At 42.9% G+C, this 20,184-nt stretch overlaps 1 protein-coding gene across 2 annotated transcripts in view; it reads right to left on the reverse strand.

The window, feature by feature from the left end:
• The window catches only part of prickle2a (prickle homolog 2a), a 51,418-nt gene that overhangs the window by 13,881 nt on the left and 17,353 nt on the right, over positions 1–20,184 (reverse strand). For both annotated transcript variants that reach the window (XM_058789074.1, XM_058789072.1), the window contains one exon: positions 9,713–9,826. In XM_058789074.1, the coding sequence (XP_058645057.1) occupies positions 9,713–9,826 (114 nt within the window). The remainder of the gene's footprint in view (positions 1–9,712; positions 9,827–20,184) is intronic.

Genomic DNA, 20,184 nt, shown 5'->3' on the forward strand with positions numbered 1-20,184 from the left:
CTCTTTTAAGGGTTAAGATGCTTTCTGAGTTACTTTTTTCTTTACTAGGATCTTTTCTTTCATTTTAAGAGGAAACACCCACATTTCTAAGAATTTTCTTAGAATATTGTTACTAGGAGCAGCTCTTAGCGCTAAGATTTTTCATGAATACGGGCCCAGGTCCCGTATAGCTTAAAAGTGATTCAGGACCAATCTGAGAGCAACTCTGAGCGAGGAAAAGACAAAAACTTTTATCTCAGTGAGGAGGCAGGGCTGATCACGTTGCTAGCTACGACACAAGGTGTGTTCGACTTCATGCGGCGCCGCACAGACCTATCGGCGAGAGCAGCCGCTTGCAGTCGGGGGCAGAATTGAAAGCGGAGACGTGAAGTCGGACTCTTTCTGCTCCCAATAGTGATGCTCTCGCGGTGTTTGGATACTCTTATCACAGACGAAGTGAATAACATGCAATATTTGTCAAATGCACGGACGTTTCAGAAATATTTTCATGAGCAACAGAAACACTTTTTATATACTGCTTAATACAGGGCCATCTGTTCAAGAATAAAGTTCAACATAAACTTGTACTATTTAAATACCAATAAGCCTTTATTGGTGTTTTTTTAGTATTAAATGTAACTATACAGTAAAAAAAGCTTTTACTGTTCTAAAAACAGATTTGTGGGAAGTATTTTTTTTTATTATTATGCAAAAATTATACAAAGGTTTGTGCAAGCATATACAACTCACAACAAGTACAAAAACAAATAAACATTCAAAAGAATATGTAAAGTGAAACAATTCATGCCAGGGGTAAAATTACAACAATTTAAAGTAACAAAAAGCTTCATAGGTCTTTCTTGCTTTTTTGTTCTTAATTTTGTCTAATGTAGTATACCATTTGTTTAATCTCTTTTTATAAAATGTTCAAAGTTTGGCTTAGCTTCCATTTTTTCACATGATTGTGATATTTTCCTAGTAAAATAATATTTGTGAGCTGTATTGGAATTGAAGATGTTAGAAACACACGTCATTGTTGTCATGTGGTGAATTTGGCCAATCGTGAAACAGCTGTCGTCATCAGCGCTCCCGCAGTCGCTCTGGAGAAACTGCGCCGGCTGAGTCAAGTCGGTTCAAGTCGGACAAATTTTCTAACCGGCATGCACTTCTTCAAGTCACCGCATGAAGTCGAACACACCTACAGTCTTTTGAAGAATGTGATTGGTTGGTTGTCCAAGAAGGAAATAAAAAAATGCTTTTAAGCGTAGGGTTTATTTTAAGCCTTCACTTTGAAATTACAGGCGTAATTTTTCCTGTTTTACCGTACACACTCTCTCTCTCTCTCACACACACACACACACATTATATATGTATATATATTCTTTATCTTTTATTTACCATGCTGTCATACTTAACGTATTTTATAGGAAATGAACAGCGACACAGTAAGGTTCTGAAAGTGCTGTCAGGTGCAGACCCAAATCACTGCTGCTGTATAGTTGCATTTTTCCAGTTGCCAAATATGTTAATGTAGTTAATGTAGTGATTACATCCATTTCTGGCGCTAGGTCATTTCTGCGCAGTGTCGGAGATGTTAGCATGTCTCTAATAAGATCGGTCACAAACATGATCCCTGCACGATCAAATGTGTAGCGTCTTATTAACTCACTGTCATGCATTGTATGCAACACATTTCTTCTCCCTCTTCATGTTTCGTCCATTTTCTCCACAGCTAAAGAAACTCTTAAGCCTCTTAAAAGTCCTCATCTGTACTCCTAACAATTTTGGACCTTAAGACCCCTTTTAAGGGTTAAGATGCTTTCTGAATTACTTTTTTCTTTACTAGGATCTTTTCTTTCATTTCAAGGGGAAACACCCACATTTCTAAGAATTTTCTTAGAATTTTGTGACTAGGAACAACTCTTAGCGCTAAGATTTTTCATGAATACGGGCCCAGAAATGTATGTAGTAAATACTGTGTAGAGTTTTTACTTCATAAATTGACATTAAAGCACTTAGGGTTTGATTCAAATGCACAATTGATAATTTCTTACCAAAGTAACACATACTGTATTTATTGTTTACCTAAGGTGATTGCTATGTTCAAAATTGAGTTCTATGTTGAAAAAAAAAATTGTCTTGAGCCACCAATAATATAGTATGTGTATAATTATAAAGTATGACATAAGCTGAGTATGGTAATTAAAGGTGAAGTCACACTGTACTTTGTCTTTTCATTTACACTCATACTCATTCAAATGTTGCATTCCATAGCAGTGGAGATTAGTGATTTCTGACCAGCAAATTTGTATAGCAAGAAGACATCAGTGTAAGACAGGATCTAAACATTAATTGACCTTTTGAATTATTACAAAGAATTTACACTCCAAAGCTGCATGATTGTGCAGTATTTATGGTAAAGTGCATATAGTATATAATAAAATAGTATATAGGGTACAATGTGTATCGAAAAATGCTTTTGCAGAAAAAACAACAACAACAAAAAAACATTTGTTTTTATTGAGCATTGATGGAGCAACAGATTTTGTGTGAAAATAAATCATAAAAGTGGTTTGTTTTGTTTAAAAATTCCATAAATGTATGAGGTGGCAAGAGGGGAAGAGGTAAAGTAAGAGGAGTAAAATATTTATACAAATACTTTAGCTAACAAAATATTTTTTAGAATAATATATGAGTTAATACTTGTTCAAAACAATCACTTTAGCAAAGTTTGTACTATTTTCTGTTTATCTTAAATAAAACAATATATGTTTGTTCAATGAATATATTGCCATCAAACTGCTCATTTTAAAAATACGTAAACAAAATTATTTATTAAAAAAAAGGACAGATTCTGAAAGCACTGAAGGAGTTCCCCATAATAATTGGGAGTTGGGAGAAAATCAGATGTGTGTCAGATCCGTGTCAGTTTTTAAAGAGACAGCACTGCTTTTAAAGTAAAACCTGCTGCAGTCTGTGTAACTGATGTAAATCAAAGAACAAAAGAAAAATAGAACTCACTCAGTGCTTTGCTCACTGATTCACTTTTGTAGCTTAAATAAAGATTCAATTAAATATTGAATTTATATTTTATGCATATACAATTTATATGCTTATGTGAGGATTAAGTTCACTTAAATTAAAAGTTGTTATATTTTTCTAAGCCTATTAAATGTTAAAATAGTGTCCTTCAATTATACTATAATGTTGAATGGCTATAAAATAATGGCTAAACACTGAGGGGAAAAAATGCATTTAATAGAAATTCAGTAGCAGTATTGGAATCAAAGATACTGGCCTACAATAATAATAGACTAATGAGTAAAAAGATGCCATTAAACACATATTTAAAATATACCATCTTTATGTTGTTTAAACATTACTTTGGAGGCTCAATGTGAATTTATGACCATATAAATATATTTTATTTATACCTTTATTTAACCAGGAGGTCCCATTGAGATTCAAAATCTCTTTTACAAGAGAGACCTGGCCAAGGTAGCAAAATGTGATTCCCTTTCGAAGGAACTCGAACTGCGTCCTTTAGTGGTCGCTATGGGGAATGCCTTCAGCGTGACCGGTGTCTGAAGCATGCCTATACACAGCAATAACCTTGGCCGGGCAACAGCTTATGTCATAACTACTGGCACAACCACAGTATGAAAGAGCACCAGGAGAATATGTCATCCTCTTCTTCGTCTTCACTGCCATTTGTCTATGTTAGCAGCTAAGCACGACTAGGAATGCATGTTTTCTCGTCTGAGGCTTTGCTCTGATACCTGTGGTTTCACGCATCTTGTGTGTGGTGTGTGTGGGTGAGAAGCAGGCGCGTTCAGCTCTCGAGGGAGCTGAATGCGCTCATTGCATTCATTGCACTTATTTCTTGTGGATAAGCATGAATTGAACATGTTCAACTCACAAGGAGGCAGATTCTACTCATTGTGATGCATTTGCAGGAATACTGAGAGGGGAGGTTGAGTGCTTCACCGTTTACCCGAGACTGTAGACAGCATTTGCCTCTTGTGGGAATGGATCAAGCTCATAGCGACGCATTCGCTTTCTGTTCTAGCTTGATTTCCAAGGGAATCTTCGCTTGAATGAAGCGTGGTTAGCTCCTGTGGGAGCTGAATGCATCCTGCGCGATGTGATCGCAGTGAGAATTATCTGCCTATCACCTGCTGTTCGAGTCCCACTGTTGACGAAGCAATTAATCAGACTATTCGCAGGATTTATAGGAGGAGCATGGAAGGGAACTGACAGGAAAAAATTTTCCTATCAGTAATTTCCTCATGTTTCTAATTCCTTATAGATAAGAAATTGTATAATGTGGATATCTAATCTGCAGTTGTTAGGACACATATGGTTCATATTATGTCCTCATCAGTACAGCACCCCGGGAGCCTGTGATGTGTGCCTTTACTTTCATTTCAGGGTTGTATGGCTCTCTGTGAGCCTCCTCTGTCTAAGAGACGGGGTTGTAGTGCCCGTGCATTGGGACCTCCCCCACCCTGGGGACCTCTTGTGCTTTATGGCCTCCTACAAGGCCTTCTCAATTAGGCTCCTCCTCTTTCTCAAGTCTAGGTTTCCGAGCCTCCTTGATGCTTGGCCCTGAACTGAACTGGTGCTCCTTTACCCGTGAGTGGGTGTGGTAGAGTACCATGCTCTCTGGAATGCAGCGCAGAACCTGGTTCCCCAAATTTAGTATTATACAGTGGTGCAGTAACATTATGTTGTGACTTTAGCCCCGTAGGACTGTCTACTGATGGTCTAGATCTAGGTGACCCCAAGCTATGGTGGGTGAGTAAGATCCATTCAATTACCAAGGATACTGTTATTGCTAGTGTTCTTGCTAACCTTAGCTATCTCTTCCAGTGCACCTGGGGCCTTCATTCTGTACCACTGACTCTCAATACTGGGTAGTAGGGCCCCCTCTCTCTCATGGGCCTCTCCTGTGGAAAGTCAGGAGATAAGGGCCCTACTTGGCCTTCGTTCTGGTGACCTCTTGGGTTTTTGTGGTCTTTTAGACCTCCCCAATTAGGTTCTCTTTAGCCCAAGGTGTAGGCCTTGCACGGCCTCCTTGGTCCTCTTGTGCCCCCAGGTTGAGCCGATGCTCCTTACCTATTAGTAGGTTTAGTTGAGCATTTCGTTCCCCAGTGGGCAGGAGCAGGACTGTACTTCCTTCATGCTCCTGAGGGATGTTCGTGGGTACATCTCTGGTACAGAATCCTGGTTCTCTTGATTGTTGCAGGTTGAGCATGGCATTACTCTTCTCACTCCCAAGTGATATTGCGTACTTTGCTCCCTGATGACCATGCCGGGTGTTTTGGCTTCAAGAAGCCACCCTGGCCAGGCTGCTCATGTGGTGAGCCAATTAATATTTTGCTCTGAGGGGCTCTTTGAGATTTAAGCTCCCTGTAGCCATGCTGCACATGTACTGAGCTTGAGTTCTCCTCTCATTGAGTTGATGAGTAACTCTTGAAATTCCACTCTGCAGTTATTACAGGTCATGAGGCCCATGATGTACCTCCCTGTTATACTACCCTTACGGTTGAACTGGTGAAAATCTACTCTCTTTGAGAGCCTTTTTGAGTACATCATTTTCCCTGAGGTAGTGTGATGGTACTACTTTCTTTCTGAATGCCTATTATTGAGGACTCATTCTGAGGAACCTAATCATGTGCATCTGACTCTGTGCATCAGAACTGCTTTGTGTCCTGACCTGCTCTTATAGTCGAGCTAGCATTGCTCCCCTTGATCCTAAGGGTGGTGCAAGAGCCTTCCTCTCCCACAAGCCTCTTCACCAGGCTCCTTTCGAGCCTAGCTCTACGGGACCCCTCTCTCCCTCTTATACTGAGGTGTGAGATTGAGTGTTGAGTATGAGTTCTCCTTTCAATCTGGGAGTCAAGAACTTCACTCCCGGAGACCCGTGCACAATTATATCAGGTTAAGAGGACTCTTTTCTGCCGCCCTGTTTGGCTGCCTTTTTGGTTGAGCTTGGTAGTGCTCCCTTCACTGCAGGAGGGTTATCTATGAGCCTGCCACTCCCACGCTGAACATGTGAGTTCTCCTCTCAATCTAAGAGTCAAGGTCTCTACTCCTGGTGCTCTATGCACAAGTCATACCAGTTTGTTAGGACGTCTTTTGCCTTTCAGCATTCCCCTAACTGTGGGAGGGTCATCTATGAAGCCTCCCTGGGAGAATTAGGGGTTGATATATGAAGTCCCCCTGTATGTGACAGGCCAAAATCTGGTAATATGGCCTAGATGCTCAGCCATATCCCCTTAAAGCAGGGTTCCTCAATAGGCAGCCCGCGAGAGGAAAATGTTTGGCCTGTGCTAATTTCAAATAATGTGTTATGACAATTCAAACGCAGCATCAGAAAGCAACATTAACTTACATCATGTCTACACCGGACGCGAGCGACGCGGCGCAACAAAATACAATAGAAGTCACTATAATCAGTGATGCTGTCTACACTGGATGCGGCACAGCGCTGCGCGACAAATCCCCGACAGTAAACTGCTAACTCGTTCTATTTATGACGTACTGACACAACGTTCAAATGATTTGCAATGCATTGTCACATCCAGTGTAGATCGGCCTACTTTGTGACAGCAAAAACATGGCAAGTGTGAAGTAAAGAAAAGTGGACACGGAAAATAGATGATTCAAATGTGAATGGACTGAACAGTTTTGAGTGAGTGAGTGAGTGAGTGAGTGAGTGAGTGATACCATCTTTGTTATGGATGTTGGTTCACGGTGAGTTCACAATTTTAACGTAAGTTTGCTTTAATTAATTTTCAAGATCTGAGGTAAAATATCTATTGTTGCTTTAACTATGGCTATAAACCTCACGCAAAATAATATTCAAACTCACATTAGACACTTTTAACATAATCATTACCTGAGATTATCACTGTCATATTTTGTATGTTGTTCCTGCCGCGACGTAACAGAAAAAAAAAAAAAAACATTTCTAAAATAGAATTCCATGTCGCTTATTGTCACGTGTTGCTGTCACGGGTGGTTAGAACAAAAATTACATGGAAAAGATACTTTTTATCGCGTCACGTCACGTCTGGTTGGGACACACGGTGTTGCAGTTTGATCCCCTTAAAAAATCTGAGTAAAAATATTAATGCTGACAGATCTAATAATTTAATCTGCAATTAGAGAAAGTGGAGAGAAGAGATCCAGTCTGGAGATGAGAAGGAACAGTTGATTTGCATGGCAGACATGGAGATTCAGATTTTTTGTTTGTTCATTTGTTTTTAATATTCAACAGGTAAAGTTCTTCTGTATCTAAATGCAAAAGTGTTCATAATTTTTTGAATAAAACAGACTACTGGGGGAAAAATTCTGACCATTTAACTTGTGACCATCTTGTGACTATTTTAACAAAAGCAACAATAATATAATAATTGTAACAATAATAATAATATTAATAATAATAATATATATGGTAACACTTTATTTTAGGGTCTCTTAACTATTTGCTTATTAGCAAGCATATTACTAGAATATAAGCCATTTGTTAGTAGTAATTAAGCACATATTAATGCCTTATTCTACATGAACTTATTCTACATCCCTAATCCTACCCAATACCTAAACTTAACAACTTCCTTACTAACTATTAATAAGCAGCAAATTAGGAATTTATTGAGGGAAAAGTCGTAGTTAATAGCGAATAAGCGTTCCCTATATATATATAGGTCAGTGGCCCTTGGCTTGGTATTGTTGGCAGAATTTGGCGAAAACTAATTGAGGAACCCTGCCTTAAAGCAATCACATTGTTATATGATTCCAAGCCTTTAAGCTCTCCCTTGGGACAGTTCGGCTATGATGATTACACTGTGGAGTTGGTGCTTAGTGCTTGCCTCAGGAAATATGGCATGCACTCCCCTCAGCATGGCAGCATGGGTATTCCATTCCCTATAGCAGGGGTGTCAATCTCAGTTCCTGGAGGGGCGCTGCCCTGCAGAGTTTAGTTCCAAACTTGCTCCAACACAAACCATGTCTTTTTCAAATAAGACTGAAGGACGTGATTAGCTGGATCAGGTGTGTTTAATTAGGGTTGGAGCTAAACTCTGCAGGGCTGTGGCCCTCCAGGAATTAAGTGTGACACCCCTGTCCTATAGCGACCACTAGACAATGCAGTTCGATTTTCCTTGAAAAGGACCGTCTCAGGTAACCATGGCTCCCTGAGAATGGAACGAGACACTGCAACGTCTTTTCTTGCCAAGCCTCGGATGCGAGCTTCAGACAAAGAAGCGGATGATGTATTCTTCCAGTGCCCTTTTATACTGTGGTCGCGCCGGCAGTGACGTCACAGGCTGTTGCCTGACCAATGTTATTGTCGTGTTTATGTGCTTCAGACACCAGTCACGCCAAGGTTTTTACCCCAAATACCATGTATTTACATATTCCTCCTTCTGAAAAACTGCTAAATTAATTACCTTCAACAAAACTGAAAACATTAATAAGACATTTGTCTCAATATATAGTCAATAATTTTATTTGAACACTGAGGAAGGCTTTGAGCTGAAACGTTTGTATCTTTTCCCCATCAGTGATGAATGTTAAATAAAACGAAAAAAGAAGACTGTTCTCGTGAGTGCGGATCATAATTTCTTATAATAATTTTATTTGCTACATTAAATTGCTAAATAAATTGGTTTCACTTTATTTTGATGGTCCCTTTAACACATTCTATTGACTATAAGTAATGTTGCACCTACATTTCTACTAACTCTCATTAGAGTGTTAGTATTGTATTAGTTGACTGGTAGGGTTAGGGTTAGATTAAGTTGACACATTCTTGCAAAGTTATTTATAGTCAATAGAATATCTGTTGGGAGACCAACACAATAAGGAGTTAGTAGATATGAAGCAGACAGTCTATTAATACTCTTATGAGAGTTTGTTGACATGTAGTTGCAACATTACTTAGTGTCAACAGAATGTTCAAAAGGGACCATCAAAATAAAGTGTTACCGACATGTGTTGCACACAATGCATGACAGTGAGTTAATAAGACGCTACACATTAGATGGTGCAGGGATCATGTTTGTGACCGATCAAAATAAAGTGTAGGGACCATCAAAATAAAGTGTTACAAATAAATCTACAACATTAATAAATAAATAATAGATCAAAGTAGTGTAGAATTTTCTTGACACTACCGCGTCAAGAATCTAACAAATTTCCACAAGCATAGTCAAAGCGGTTGTTAAGGACAGTGCGGTAAATTTTTGTGCATTCTAGAGGTTTAAAGGAGAATAAAGTCAAATGTGCATGTTTAGCCCTGTTGTACCCTATATTGTAATTTTTATTTCTTGAAAAAAAAAAAAGAATACCATATCCTGTTGCCATGATTTATTGCAGGGTCTGAAATAATTGAGTATAATTCTAGTGCATAGGTCTTTAACCCTGTTCCTGGAGACTCACCTGCTAAGTGTTGTTTCAACCTGCTCTAAAGCTGAAGAGCATGATTAGCTGGTTTAGGCATGTTTTATTAAGGCTGGTGCTAAACTCTGCAGGACAGTGGGTCTCCAGGAGCAGGGCTGAAGACCTGGTCTAGTGTTAAAATGCGTAGAGACAAGTTGAACTCAAGATGATATCAAAATACATAACTATGTGTCTAGGAATGAACCAGCTGTAGTGTTTAGATATCTGCTGTAGTTATCCATTTTTGTATTAAAAACTTTGAGCCATGACCGTACTAACATACCTCATTGTCATGTGGTGGCAGTTGTTGAAGGAGTTGCTTGATCCGATGCTTTTCACCAATGCTGTTGACATAAGGAACCTTATCCTCTGGGAAAAAGCTGTAATACTGATGAACCTGTGTTTACACAAACATAAATAGACAGCGATAAACTGATAAATAATTCATATAATCAGCGAGGAACGATATCAAAGGTTTGTCATAATAAAGACTGCAAACATTATGTATATAGGGGAAGATGGGACAAATGCCCCCCTTAAGAACAATGTGGATTTACTTTTAAACTGTAAAATATTTGCATATAAGTTTATCATGTGCAGAAGAATGATGGATCAGCTACTGAAAAAAAAAAAAAACACACACATACACACACACACATATATATATATATATATATATATATATTTGTTGGGTCTCTGCTTCATTTAGTTTTGGAGCATGCCTTGGTTTGTTCCTTTGGTTACATATGATTTGCAGATGCTTCTCAATAAGTCCTCCTTGTATATACACTCTCTTTTTTATTTATTTATTTTTTCCCCTGCTGGTTATTGTATTGATGTTTGTGGTTATGCTCAGTTTCTCTTGAGAATTAATTAATCCTTGTGGATTAATAAACAGTATTTTTTGGGATTCTCCTATGTTGTGTGATTACTACAGTATAAGCACAGAGCCCGTGACAGAATAACCAGCCTGAAAAAGTATGGGTATACAAGTAGTTCTGCTCTGTTTGGAGCAAAAAGGACAAACCCTCAAGAACCACACAAGGAACTTTTTAGATTTGGCATGCCTCACTCACTTCCCAGTTTGCTTGCTTTGTGTTTTTCACTATGCTAGCCTGAGCGAGTGATCTAAGGCACACCTGCCCAGAGATGGTCCTCGGGGGAGTTTCGCCACATTTGTGGAGTTGGTGCTGGTGAACAATAGATCTCCATTCACTGCTTCATTCACAGAGCGATTGCCTGAGCCTAGCACAGATAGAAAGCCCCAGCCTGCCATGATGCATGAGCCTGAAAAGAGGACCGAGTCAACTAGTGCCCCAGAGCCCAGGTTACATTTTGTGTCTGACCAGGTGCACAAGCCGGCAACATCACCCATCCCCAAGGGAGCCTTAGTGGAATTCGCAGGTATGGAAAGGAGCCCCACCCACATTCCCACTGCTGAGGGTGATCTGCAGCTGGCCTCTGCCGTATTTACTGTTTTTTAAGAGGAAGTGCCCTGTCCCCATTGGAATCACCTGTGCTTCTGCTGACTTGTCCAACATGAAATCTCCTGTTTCTCCACTGGTTCCATCCAGCATGAAATCTCCAATTTCTCCAGAGTTCCCTCCCAGCCTCTCTCTCCCGCTTCCTCTTCTAAATCTAAAAACCATGGTCAGGAAACCATGGCGGAGCAGACAGTTCAGGGAGCCATGGCGGTGCAGGGAACTCAGGGGACCATGGCAGAGTAACTTCCGTGACCTTGAACCTCGGCCCAGCCACTACGGTCATGGATATATGCCCCCCCGCCAAAAAAAACAAAATTGGAGGGCGCTCTGGAGGAGTGGAGCTGGCTGGGACCAGCGGAGATGAAGGAGACTCGGGAGACGATGGAGGGCTGGACGGGACCAGCGGAGACGAAGGAGGTTTGGAATTGGAATCTGTGGCCCTTCCTGGAATGTTCAATTCAGAGGTTTCATAGTTCTGGTGAGGAAGGTAATCAGAGTCTTTTCCTTACAGGAGATCGTGGCAATAATGGAGGAGGAATGGATGACAGCACACAGACAACGGAGACTTGGGAGTAGACACACGCTGGAGAGGAGCACAGGAGGTAAGTACACGAAGGAGGTAAGTACATCAAAGTGTAGTTGGAGTAGCATAGAGAGTCCACTTCGTATGAACGAGATCGGACACTGGAATGGAGTGAGGTGTGTGCATGTAAAACCATCTTGATGAGGATGCAAATGCAGTGCAGGTTTGTGCAATCAGTAATCAGGTGAGGGTGAGCGCTCTGATTGGGTGGTGAGTGAGCCTGGCTAATCTGTGACAATAACACAACTTCATGTAATTTTTTTTTTTTCAATTTGGCAAAAATGCATCAGTGTCATATTTAAAATGGTGGCCATGGCCACATAAAAAATGTTTATAAGCAACTGAAAAAAGCACAAATGTCAGGGCATGTCAAAATTTCTCCGGGGCCCCAAAACACCCTCAGACCCCAGAGGGTTAATATGTAATACTAAACTAAATCAGATAAAAATTATATGTGTGTTTGGATTGTCTTGTCTATACGGGCAAGATGGCGCCGATGTTCGTGGCATGCCGTCTGCAGTCCTCCCTGTTGCTAGACTTCGCGTTTGCGCTGCTTTTATTTATGTTTCATTTAGTTTTAAACTGTAACGCTACATTTGTCTATGACCGCTTTACACTACTGAACATTCGTAGTGCGGTCACTGCGCTGCCTACATGCAGTGTTTGTGGACCGCGTCTTGGCCTCCCACCTTCATCTCTTCCCCCTGGGTTTCCGTGTCGGATTCAAGTGGATTTACCTCGCCGGAGAATTATAATCTGCAACATGCTTCTCTCCCATGGGGATCAGAGTTCGTGCATGGATTCACTGCTGGCCAGCATTCCCTGGATGGTTTATATCGATGCCTGCGCCCTATTCTTCCCGAATGCTTCTCTGCACCCGCTCTGATCTTCTCTCGTCCTCGCCATGGTGGAGCGAATCTCAACAACCTTCGTCCGCTGTGCCGTGAAACACAGCTAGGGAATGTTACATCGCATCTGAAGATCGCTTTCATTAATGCCCGGTCTCTGGTAAACAAAACTTTTATTTTAAATGATTTCTTTACCTCGCAAGCGCTGGACTTTCTATGCGCTACGGAGACTTGGTCTAAACCTGGCGAGTTATTCCCGTTTTCGGAACTGGTGCCTTACGGCTGTAATTTTTTAAAATTCCCCGCGTATGTCTGGCCGCGGTGGGGGCCTTGCTACCGTTTTTAAAGACACTTTTCACTGTCGTTCACTATCTACCGGCTCATACAACAGTTTTGAGGTGCAACTTTTACAATTAGTCTTAGTAAACCCCATCACTATAGCTCTACTATACCGTCCTCCTCACTATAACAAGGACTTTTTAAGCGAGCTTGCTGTATTAATGGGGGATTTGGTTACCAGGCATGAAAAAATACTGCTGTTGGGTGATTTTAACATTCACGTTTGCTGTACTTCTAAACCATATTCTGCAGAATTTTTAAATTTGATTGAGTCCTTTGATTTTACTCAATGGGTTTCCAGTCCAACACACATTTATGGCCATACGCCATACAACATTTTTAACAAATATAAAGTATCCTTTCATCTATATGCTGATGATACTCAGATCTACTTTCCTTTAAAGCACAATGATAAAAACGGCCTACAATCGCTGTTGGCCTGTCTAGAAGAATTTAAGCTTTGGCTCTCAAGTAATTTTTTACATTTAAATGAAAATAAAACTGAAATAATTTTATTTGGGCATAAGGAAAATTGTGTGTTGGATGTTGACTGTGGCCCTCTGGCCCCATATGAAACTCAGTGCGCTAGAAATCTGGGCGTTCTATTTGATCATAACTTAAAATTTGACAAACAGATTAATGCTGTTGTAAAATCATGTTTTTATCATCTCCGTCAACTTTCTAAAGTAAAACCCTTCCTATCACAGAGTAATTTCCAAACGGTGATCCATGCTTTTGTAACAACTCGTTTAGATTATTGTAATTCACTTTATTATGGTGTTTCTCAGTCTTCTCTCTCTCGTCTTCAGCTAGTGCAAAATGCAGCTGCTAGACTTCTTTCTGGTACCCGCAAGTATGAGCCAGTAACCCCTATTTTATCGGCATTGCACTGGTTACCCATCAAATATAGAATTGATTTTAAAATTCTTCTATTTGTGTATAAAGCCCTCAACAACTTGGCCCCTCAGTACCTGACAGACCTGCTTCATCCATACACCCCTTCTAGAACTTTGAGATCTAGTAATCTCTGTCTACTCATCGTGCCTAGATGTAGACTTAAAAAACGAGGCGATCGCGCTTTTGCGACTGCAGGTCCGAAACTCTGGAATAGTCTACCTTTTTATATCAGATTAGCCCCCTCTATCTCTGCTTTTAAGTCTGCTCTAAAGACACATTTCTTCTTACAGCTTTCAATACCCCTTGATCATTGGTTTAATTGTTTTGTTAGTGTTGTGTTTTAAATTTGATAGTCTTGTTGTATCTATCCTATTTGTCACGAATCTGGTCTGCACTCCCGGTCACTCACCACTAGAGGTCACCCGCTCACCACATGGACTTTCACACCACACATCACATGGACTCCAATTCCCATCATCCCACTCTGATCACAGCTGTCACCAATATCTCATTGCACCAATCACATGCACACCTGATCACACAGCATCACCAATCACACACACTATTTCACCCTGGACATTCTCTCCCCAGTTGCCGAGTATTGTATGCATTTTCGCTGCTCTACGAAGTCCCGTTAGTTTTCCTTGCCTAGCCTAGCCTAGCCTAGCCTAGCCTAGCCTTTGTTTTCCCGTGTTTGATTCTCGCCCGTGTTCCCTGGATTATCTCTCTGCCTTGCCCACTGGATTCTGTTCGCCGATCGTCGACCTTAGCTTGCCCTAGGATTACTCTTTGTTTTGTCTCTGCCATACCTGTTTGCCATTGTTTGACCCTGCCTGTACGACCACGTCTCTGCCTAATAAAGTCTGCAAATGGATCCATACGTCTCACGTCTCGTCAGCCCCGTAACAGAATACTCGGCCACACAAGGATCCAGCGGCTTTTCAGATGGACACTGGCCAGGTATGGATACTGCAAGACTGTTATTGACCCTCAAGCAGGGCTTGCGATCGCTCGAGGAATATGTACAAGAGTACTTAGATATAGCCTATTTTTCTGATCTGCCGGACTGTGTACTGATAGACTTTTTTTGTGAGGGCATTAACCAGCCGCTCAAATCAGTATTAACCCTTGAAGGTCCCCGTTCGTCTTTAATGGAGTTCATGGATTATGCTCTATTGACTGTGGGTTCATCGTTCACTGTGGGTGTCGCGGAGGAACGCGACACCGCACTCAATTGTATGATCACAACCGCGCAGGAGCACGCTCACAAAATGGCGGTGCCAGCGGAACCCGTTCACAAAATGGCGGCCACAACAACACCCCGTCATGTTCTTGCTGCCAGTAATGAGCCAGGTCAAGTCACAGTCGATCTTAAAGAGCCCAGTCAAGTCACCGTTGATTTTCATGAATCCAGTCAAGCTACCGCTGATCGTCATGAGTCTAGCCAAGTCACAGCTTCTCTTTGTGAGTCAGGCCAATTCACAGCTTCTCTTCACGAACCAAGCCAAGTCACAGCTGATCTTCACAAGCTAAGTCAAGTCAAAGCTGATCGTCACGATTCAAGTCACGGTTGATGTCAGAGAGTCAAGCCAAGTCACAGTGGGTCGTCATCAACCAAAGCACGTCGCAGCTGTCCGTTCAGAGTCTCCGCACGTCACAGCTGTCCGTCCAGAGTCTCCGCACGTCACAGCTGTCCGTCCAGAGTCTCCGCACGTCACAGCTGTCCGTCCAGAGTCTCCGCACGTCACAGCTGTCCGTCCAGAGTCTCCGCACGTCACAGCTGTCCGTCCAGAGTCTCAGCACGTCACAGCTGTCCGTCCAGAGTCTCAGCTCGTCACAGCTGTCCGTCCAGAGTCTCAGCTCGTCACAGCTGTCCGTCCAGAGTCTCAGCTCGTCACAGCTGTCCGTCCAGAGTCTCAGCTCGTCACAGCTGTCCGTCCAGAGTCTCAGCTCGTCACAGCTGCTCGTCCAGAGTCACAGCAGCACGACACAACTGCTCGTCCAGAGTCACAGCAGCACGACACAACTGCTCGTCCAGAGTCACAGCAGCACGACACAACTGCTCGCCCAGAGTCACAGCAGCACGACACAACTGCTCGTCCAGAGTCACAGCAGCACGACACAACTGCTCGTCCAGAGTCACAGCAGCACGACACAACTGCTCGTCCAGAGTCACAGCAGCACGACACAACTGCTCGTCCAGAGTCACAGCAGCACGACACAACTGCTCGTCCAGAGTCACTTCACGTCTCAGCTGATCTCCTAAAGTCAAGTCACGTCACAGCTGCTCGTCCAGAGTCACAGCAGCATGACACAGCTGCTCATCCAGAGTCACAGCGTCACGTCTCCGCTGACCGTCCAGAGTCACAGCGTCACGTCTCCGCTGACCGTCCAGAGTCACAGCGTCACGTCTCCGCTGACCGTCCAGAGTCACAGCGTCACGTCTCCGCTGACCGTCCAGAGTCACAGCGTCACGTCTCCGCTGACCGTCCAGAGCCACAGCCCGTCATGGCTGACACACTCAGATCATCAAGGTCAGTCTACCATTATCCTGATTTGATGTCTAGTTTGAGGGATGTACCGCTGGTGTCTGCACGCGCAGCAGGTATCCCCAAACCAACTCACTCTAACTTTCCTGTTCTTCCTCATATTCCCCTGTCCGAGACACTTCCCCTGATGGGAATCGCTTTGTGTTGCATTTGGGCTGCGTACACCACCGCAGAACTTCCCGAGGTGGCGGCGCCCGCTGTAGCTTCTCCAGAGGTGGCGGTCCACACTGCAGAACCTTCAGAAGCAGCGGGGCTTGCGTTGGCACCTTGTATGGTGGTGGCACCCAGCAATGAACTCTCCCTGTGTCCTGAGTTTACCGCTGTAGAACCTCCAGAGGTGGCGGCAGCTGCTGCAGAATCTCCAGAGGTGTCAGCGGTATCCGTCGGCGAAGTCTCGTTCTGTCCTGTCACGGCTATGGAGGCCGTCAAAGAACTCTCGTTCTGTCCTGTCACGGCTATGGAGGCCGTCAATGAACTCTCGTTCTGTCCCATCACGGCTATGGAGGCTGTCAATGAACTGTCGTTCTGTCCTGTCATGGCTATGAAAGCCGTCAATGAACTTTCTGTGTTCCCCACCTCAGTCCTTGTGTCTGTGCATGTTCTGTCTCCTCCTTATGTCTCCATTCTCCCTAGGTCCCAGGCTCTGCTGTGGGTTCCTGATTCGTCGTGGTGGGCTCCTGCTCTATCTGCGCCACCGTGGTGGTCTTCGGGCCCGTCTGCCCCGCTCTGGTGGTCTTCTGCTCCACCTGTTCCACCCGCTCCGCTGTGGTGGTCCACTATCTGGCTCTGGTGGTCTTCTGCACCGCCGTGGAGACCTTCTGTCCCGTCTGGTCCGCCCTGGTGGGCTCAAGCTCCGTCTGGTCCGCCCTGGTGGGCTCAACCTCCGTCGGGTCCGCCCTGGTGGGCTCGTGTCCCGTCGGGTGCGCCCTGGTGGGCTCGTGTCCCGTCGGCTGCGCCCTGGTGGGCCTCAGTCCCGTCGGCTGCGCCCTGGTGGGCCTCAGTCCCGTCGGCTGCGCCCTGGTGGGCCTCAGTCCCGTCGGGTGCGCCCTGGTGGGCCTCAGTCCCGTCGGGTGCGCCCTGGTGGGCCTCAGTCCCGTCGGGTGCGCCCTGGTGGGCCTCAGTCCCGTCGGGTGCGCCCTGGTGGGCCTCAGTCCCGTCGGGTGCGCCCTGGTGGGCCTCAGTCCCGTCTGCTGCGCCCCGGTGGGCCTCAATTCCGTCCACTCTGCCCTGGCTTCCTGCTCAGCCTTGGTTCCCGGTCACTCCGCTTCCACAGGGACCTGGCCCTCCATCCCTCCCCCTGTTCCGCCTCCGCTCCACCTCCCTCCTGGATTATAGACTGTATGGAGCGTCTGGAAGCCGCTCTTTGGGGGGGGGCTCTGTCATGAATCTGGTCTGCACTCCCGGTCACTCACCACTAGAGGTCACCCGCTCACCACATGGACTTTCACACCACACATCACATGGACTCCAATTCCCATCATCCCACTCTGATCACAGCTGTCACCAATATCTCATTGCACCAATCACATGCACACCTGATCACACAGCATCACCAATCACACACACTATTTCACCCTGGACATTCTCTCCCCAGTTGCCGAGTATTGTATGCATTTTCGCTGCTCTACGAAGTCCCGTTAGTTTTCCTTGCCTAGCCTAGCCTTGCCTTTGTTTTCCCGTGTTTGATTCTCGCCCGTGTTCCCTGGATTATCTCTCTGCCTTGCCCACTGGATTCTGTTCGCTGATCGTCGACCTTAGCTTGCCCTAGGATTACTCTTTGTTTTGTCTCTGCCATACCTGTTTGCCATTGTTTGACCCTGCCTGTACGACCACGTCTCTGCCTAATAAAGTCTGCAAATGGATCCATACGTCTCACGTCTCGTCAGCCCCGTAACACTATTCCTGTGGGTTTTTTTTTTGGTTTGTTTTTTAAAATTCTATTCTGTACAGCACTTTGGTCAACCTTCGTTGTTTTTAAATGTGCTTTACAAATAAATATTGTATTGTACTGTGGTAGTGTTTGAATAAATTAAATTATTTTCTCAATAAAACTTTTAAACTATTAATTTACATTTATTATAGTATATTTATTATTATGTTATAGTATAATATAATTTATGGTGTCACTTTACTATATATAGGCATATTTAACTATTATATACATACATTTTAAGTATTTTATATACATATAATATATATATTATATACATACATTTTAAATTATGATGCAATGCACTTATTGTGTATGCGTTGCTGTGTATGTCTCTTGCCAGATTTTCATTTGCTGCTACTGAAGTTGAAATATGGGTAGGTTTATGGTTGAGGTACCATCAATAGTGTAGTATGAAATTATATGAATATTATATTAAATGTAAGCACAATGTAACAACATACATTTAGGTCCATATATATTTGGACACAGGCACATTTTTTGTTATTTTAGCTGTTGACCAAAACATATTCAAGTTACAGTTATATAATGCATATGAGCTTTAAAGTGCACACTCTGAACTTTAAGTTATACTCATCAAAAGTGGAGGAAAGGTTAAGGGATTACAGCCCTTTAATATGTACCTCCCCCTTTTTCAAGGGACCAAAAGTAATTGGACAATTGACTCAAAAGCTCATGGGCAGTTGTGGGCTATTCCTTCGTTATTTCTACATCAATTGAGCAGGTAAAAGGTATTGAGTTGATCATAAGTGTGCCATTTACATTTGGAAGATGTCATACAATTGTTAGGCTTCAAAAACGAAACAAATCCATCAGAGAGATAGCAGAAGCATTAGAAGTGTCCAAATCAACAGTTTGGTATATTCTGAAAAAAAAAAGAACACACTGGTGAGCTCAGCAACATAAAAAGGCCTGGACTTCAACACAAGACAACAGTGGTGGATAATCTGAGGATCCTCTCTATGGTAAAGAAAAGCCCTTTCACAGCATCCAGTGAAGTTAAGAACACTTTAACAGGAGGTAGACGTGTAACTGTCAAAGTCCACAATCAAGAGAAGACTTCACCACAAGGTGCAAACCATTCATAAGCCTCAAAAATAGGAAGGCCAGATTAGAATTTGCCAAAAATGTCTAAAAAAGCCAGGCCACTTCTGGGAAAGCATTCTTTGGACGGATGAAACTAAGATCAACCTGTATCAGAATGACAGGAAGAAAAAAGTATGGAGATGGCTTGGAACAGGTCATGATCCAAAGCTCACAACATCATCTGTGAAACATGGTGGAGCAGTGTGATGGTGTGAGAATGCATGGCTTCCAGTGGCACTGGGTTATTGGTGTTTATTGATGATGTGACAGAGGAAAGAAGCAGCCGGAAGAATTCTGAAGTGTATAGAGATATACTCTCTGCCCAGATTCAGCCAAATGCAGCAAAGTTCACTGGATGGCGCTTCATGGTACAAATGGACAATGACCCAAATCATACAGCAAATACAATTCAGGAGTTTTTGAAGGTAAAAAAAGTGGAATATTCTGCAATGGCCAAGTCAACCAAAAGTGATCCAAGTGATCCAAAATGGATTAACCCGATCGAGAATGCATTCCACTTGTTAAAGACAAAACTAAAGGCAGAACGACCCACAAACAAACAACAACTGAAGTCAGCTGGAGTAAAGGCCTGGCAAAGCATCACAAAGGAGGAAACCCAGTCTCTGGTGATGTCCATGAGTTCCAGACTTAAGACAGTCATCACCTGTAAGGATTTTCAACAAAATATTACATTTTATTTATCATTATATTTATTTGTCCAATTACATTTGAGCCCCCGAAAATGGGGGGACTGTGTATAGAAATGGCTGTAATTCCTAAGCATTTTGTTATATTTTTGTTCAGCCCACTGAATTAAAGCTGAAAGTCTGCACTTCAATTTCATCTTGATTGTTTCATTTGAATTCTATTCTGGTGGCATACAGAGGCAACATTATGAAAATTGTGTCAGTGTCCAAATATATATGGATCTAACTGTATATGTATAATTAGCCCACAATAATTAGCCTGTATTGTATTAAATAGGTGCAAGGATTTTTTTTTTTCTCATGTAGGTGCA

The sequence above is a fragment of the Onychostoma macrolepis genome, chromosome 10 (assembly GCF_012432095.1).
Source record: "Onychostoma macrolepis isolate SWU-2019 chromosome 10, ASM1243209v1, whole genome shotgun sequence".
In the NCBI taxonomy this organism is placed as follows: Eukaryota; Metazoa; Chordata; class Actinopteri; order Cypriniformes; family Cyprinidae; genus Onychostoma; species Onychostoma macrolepis.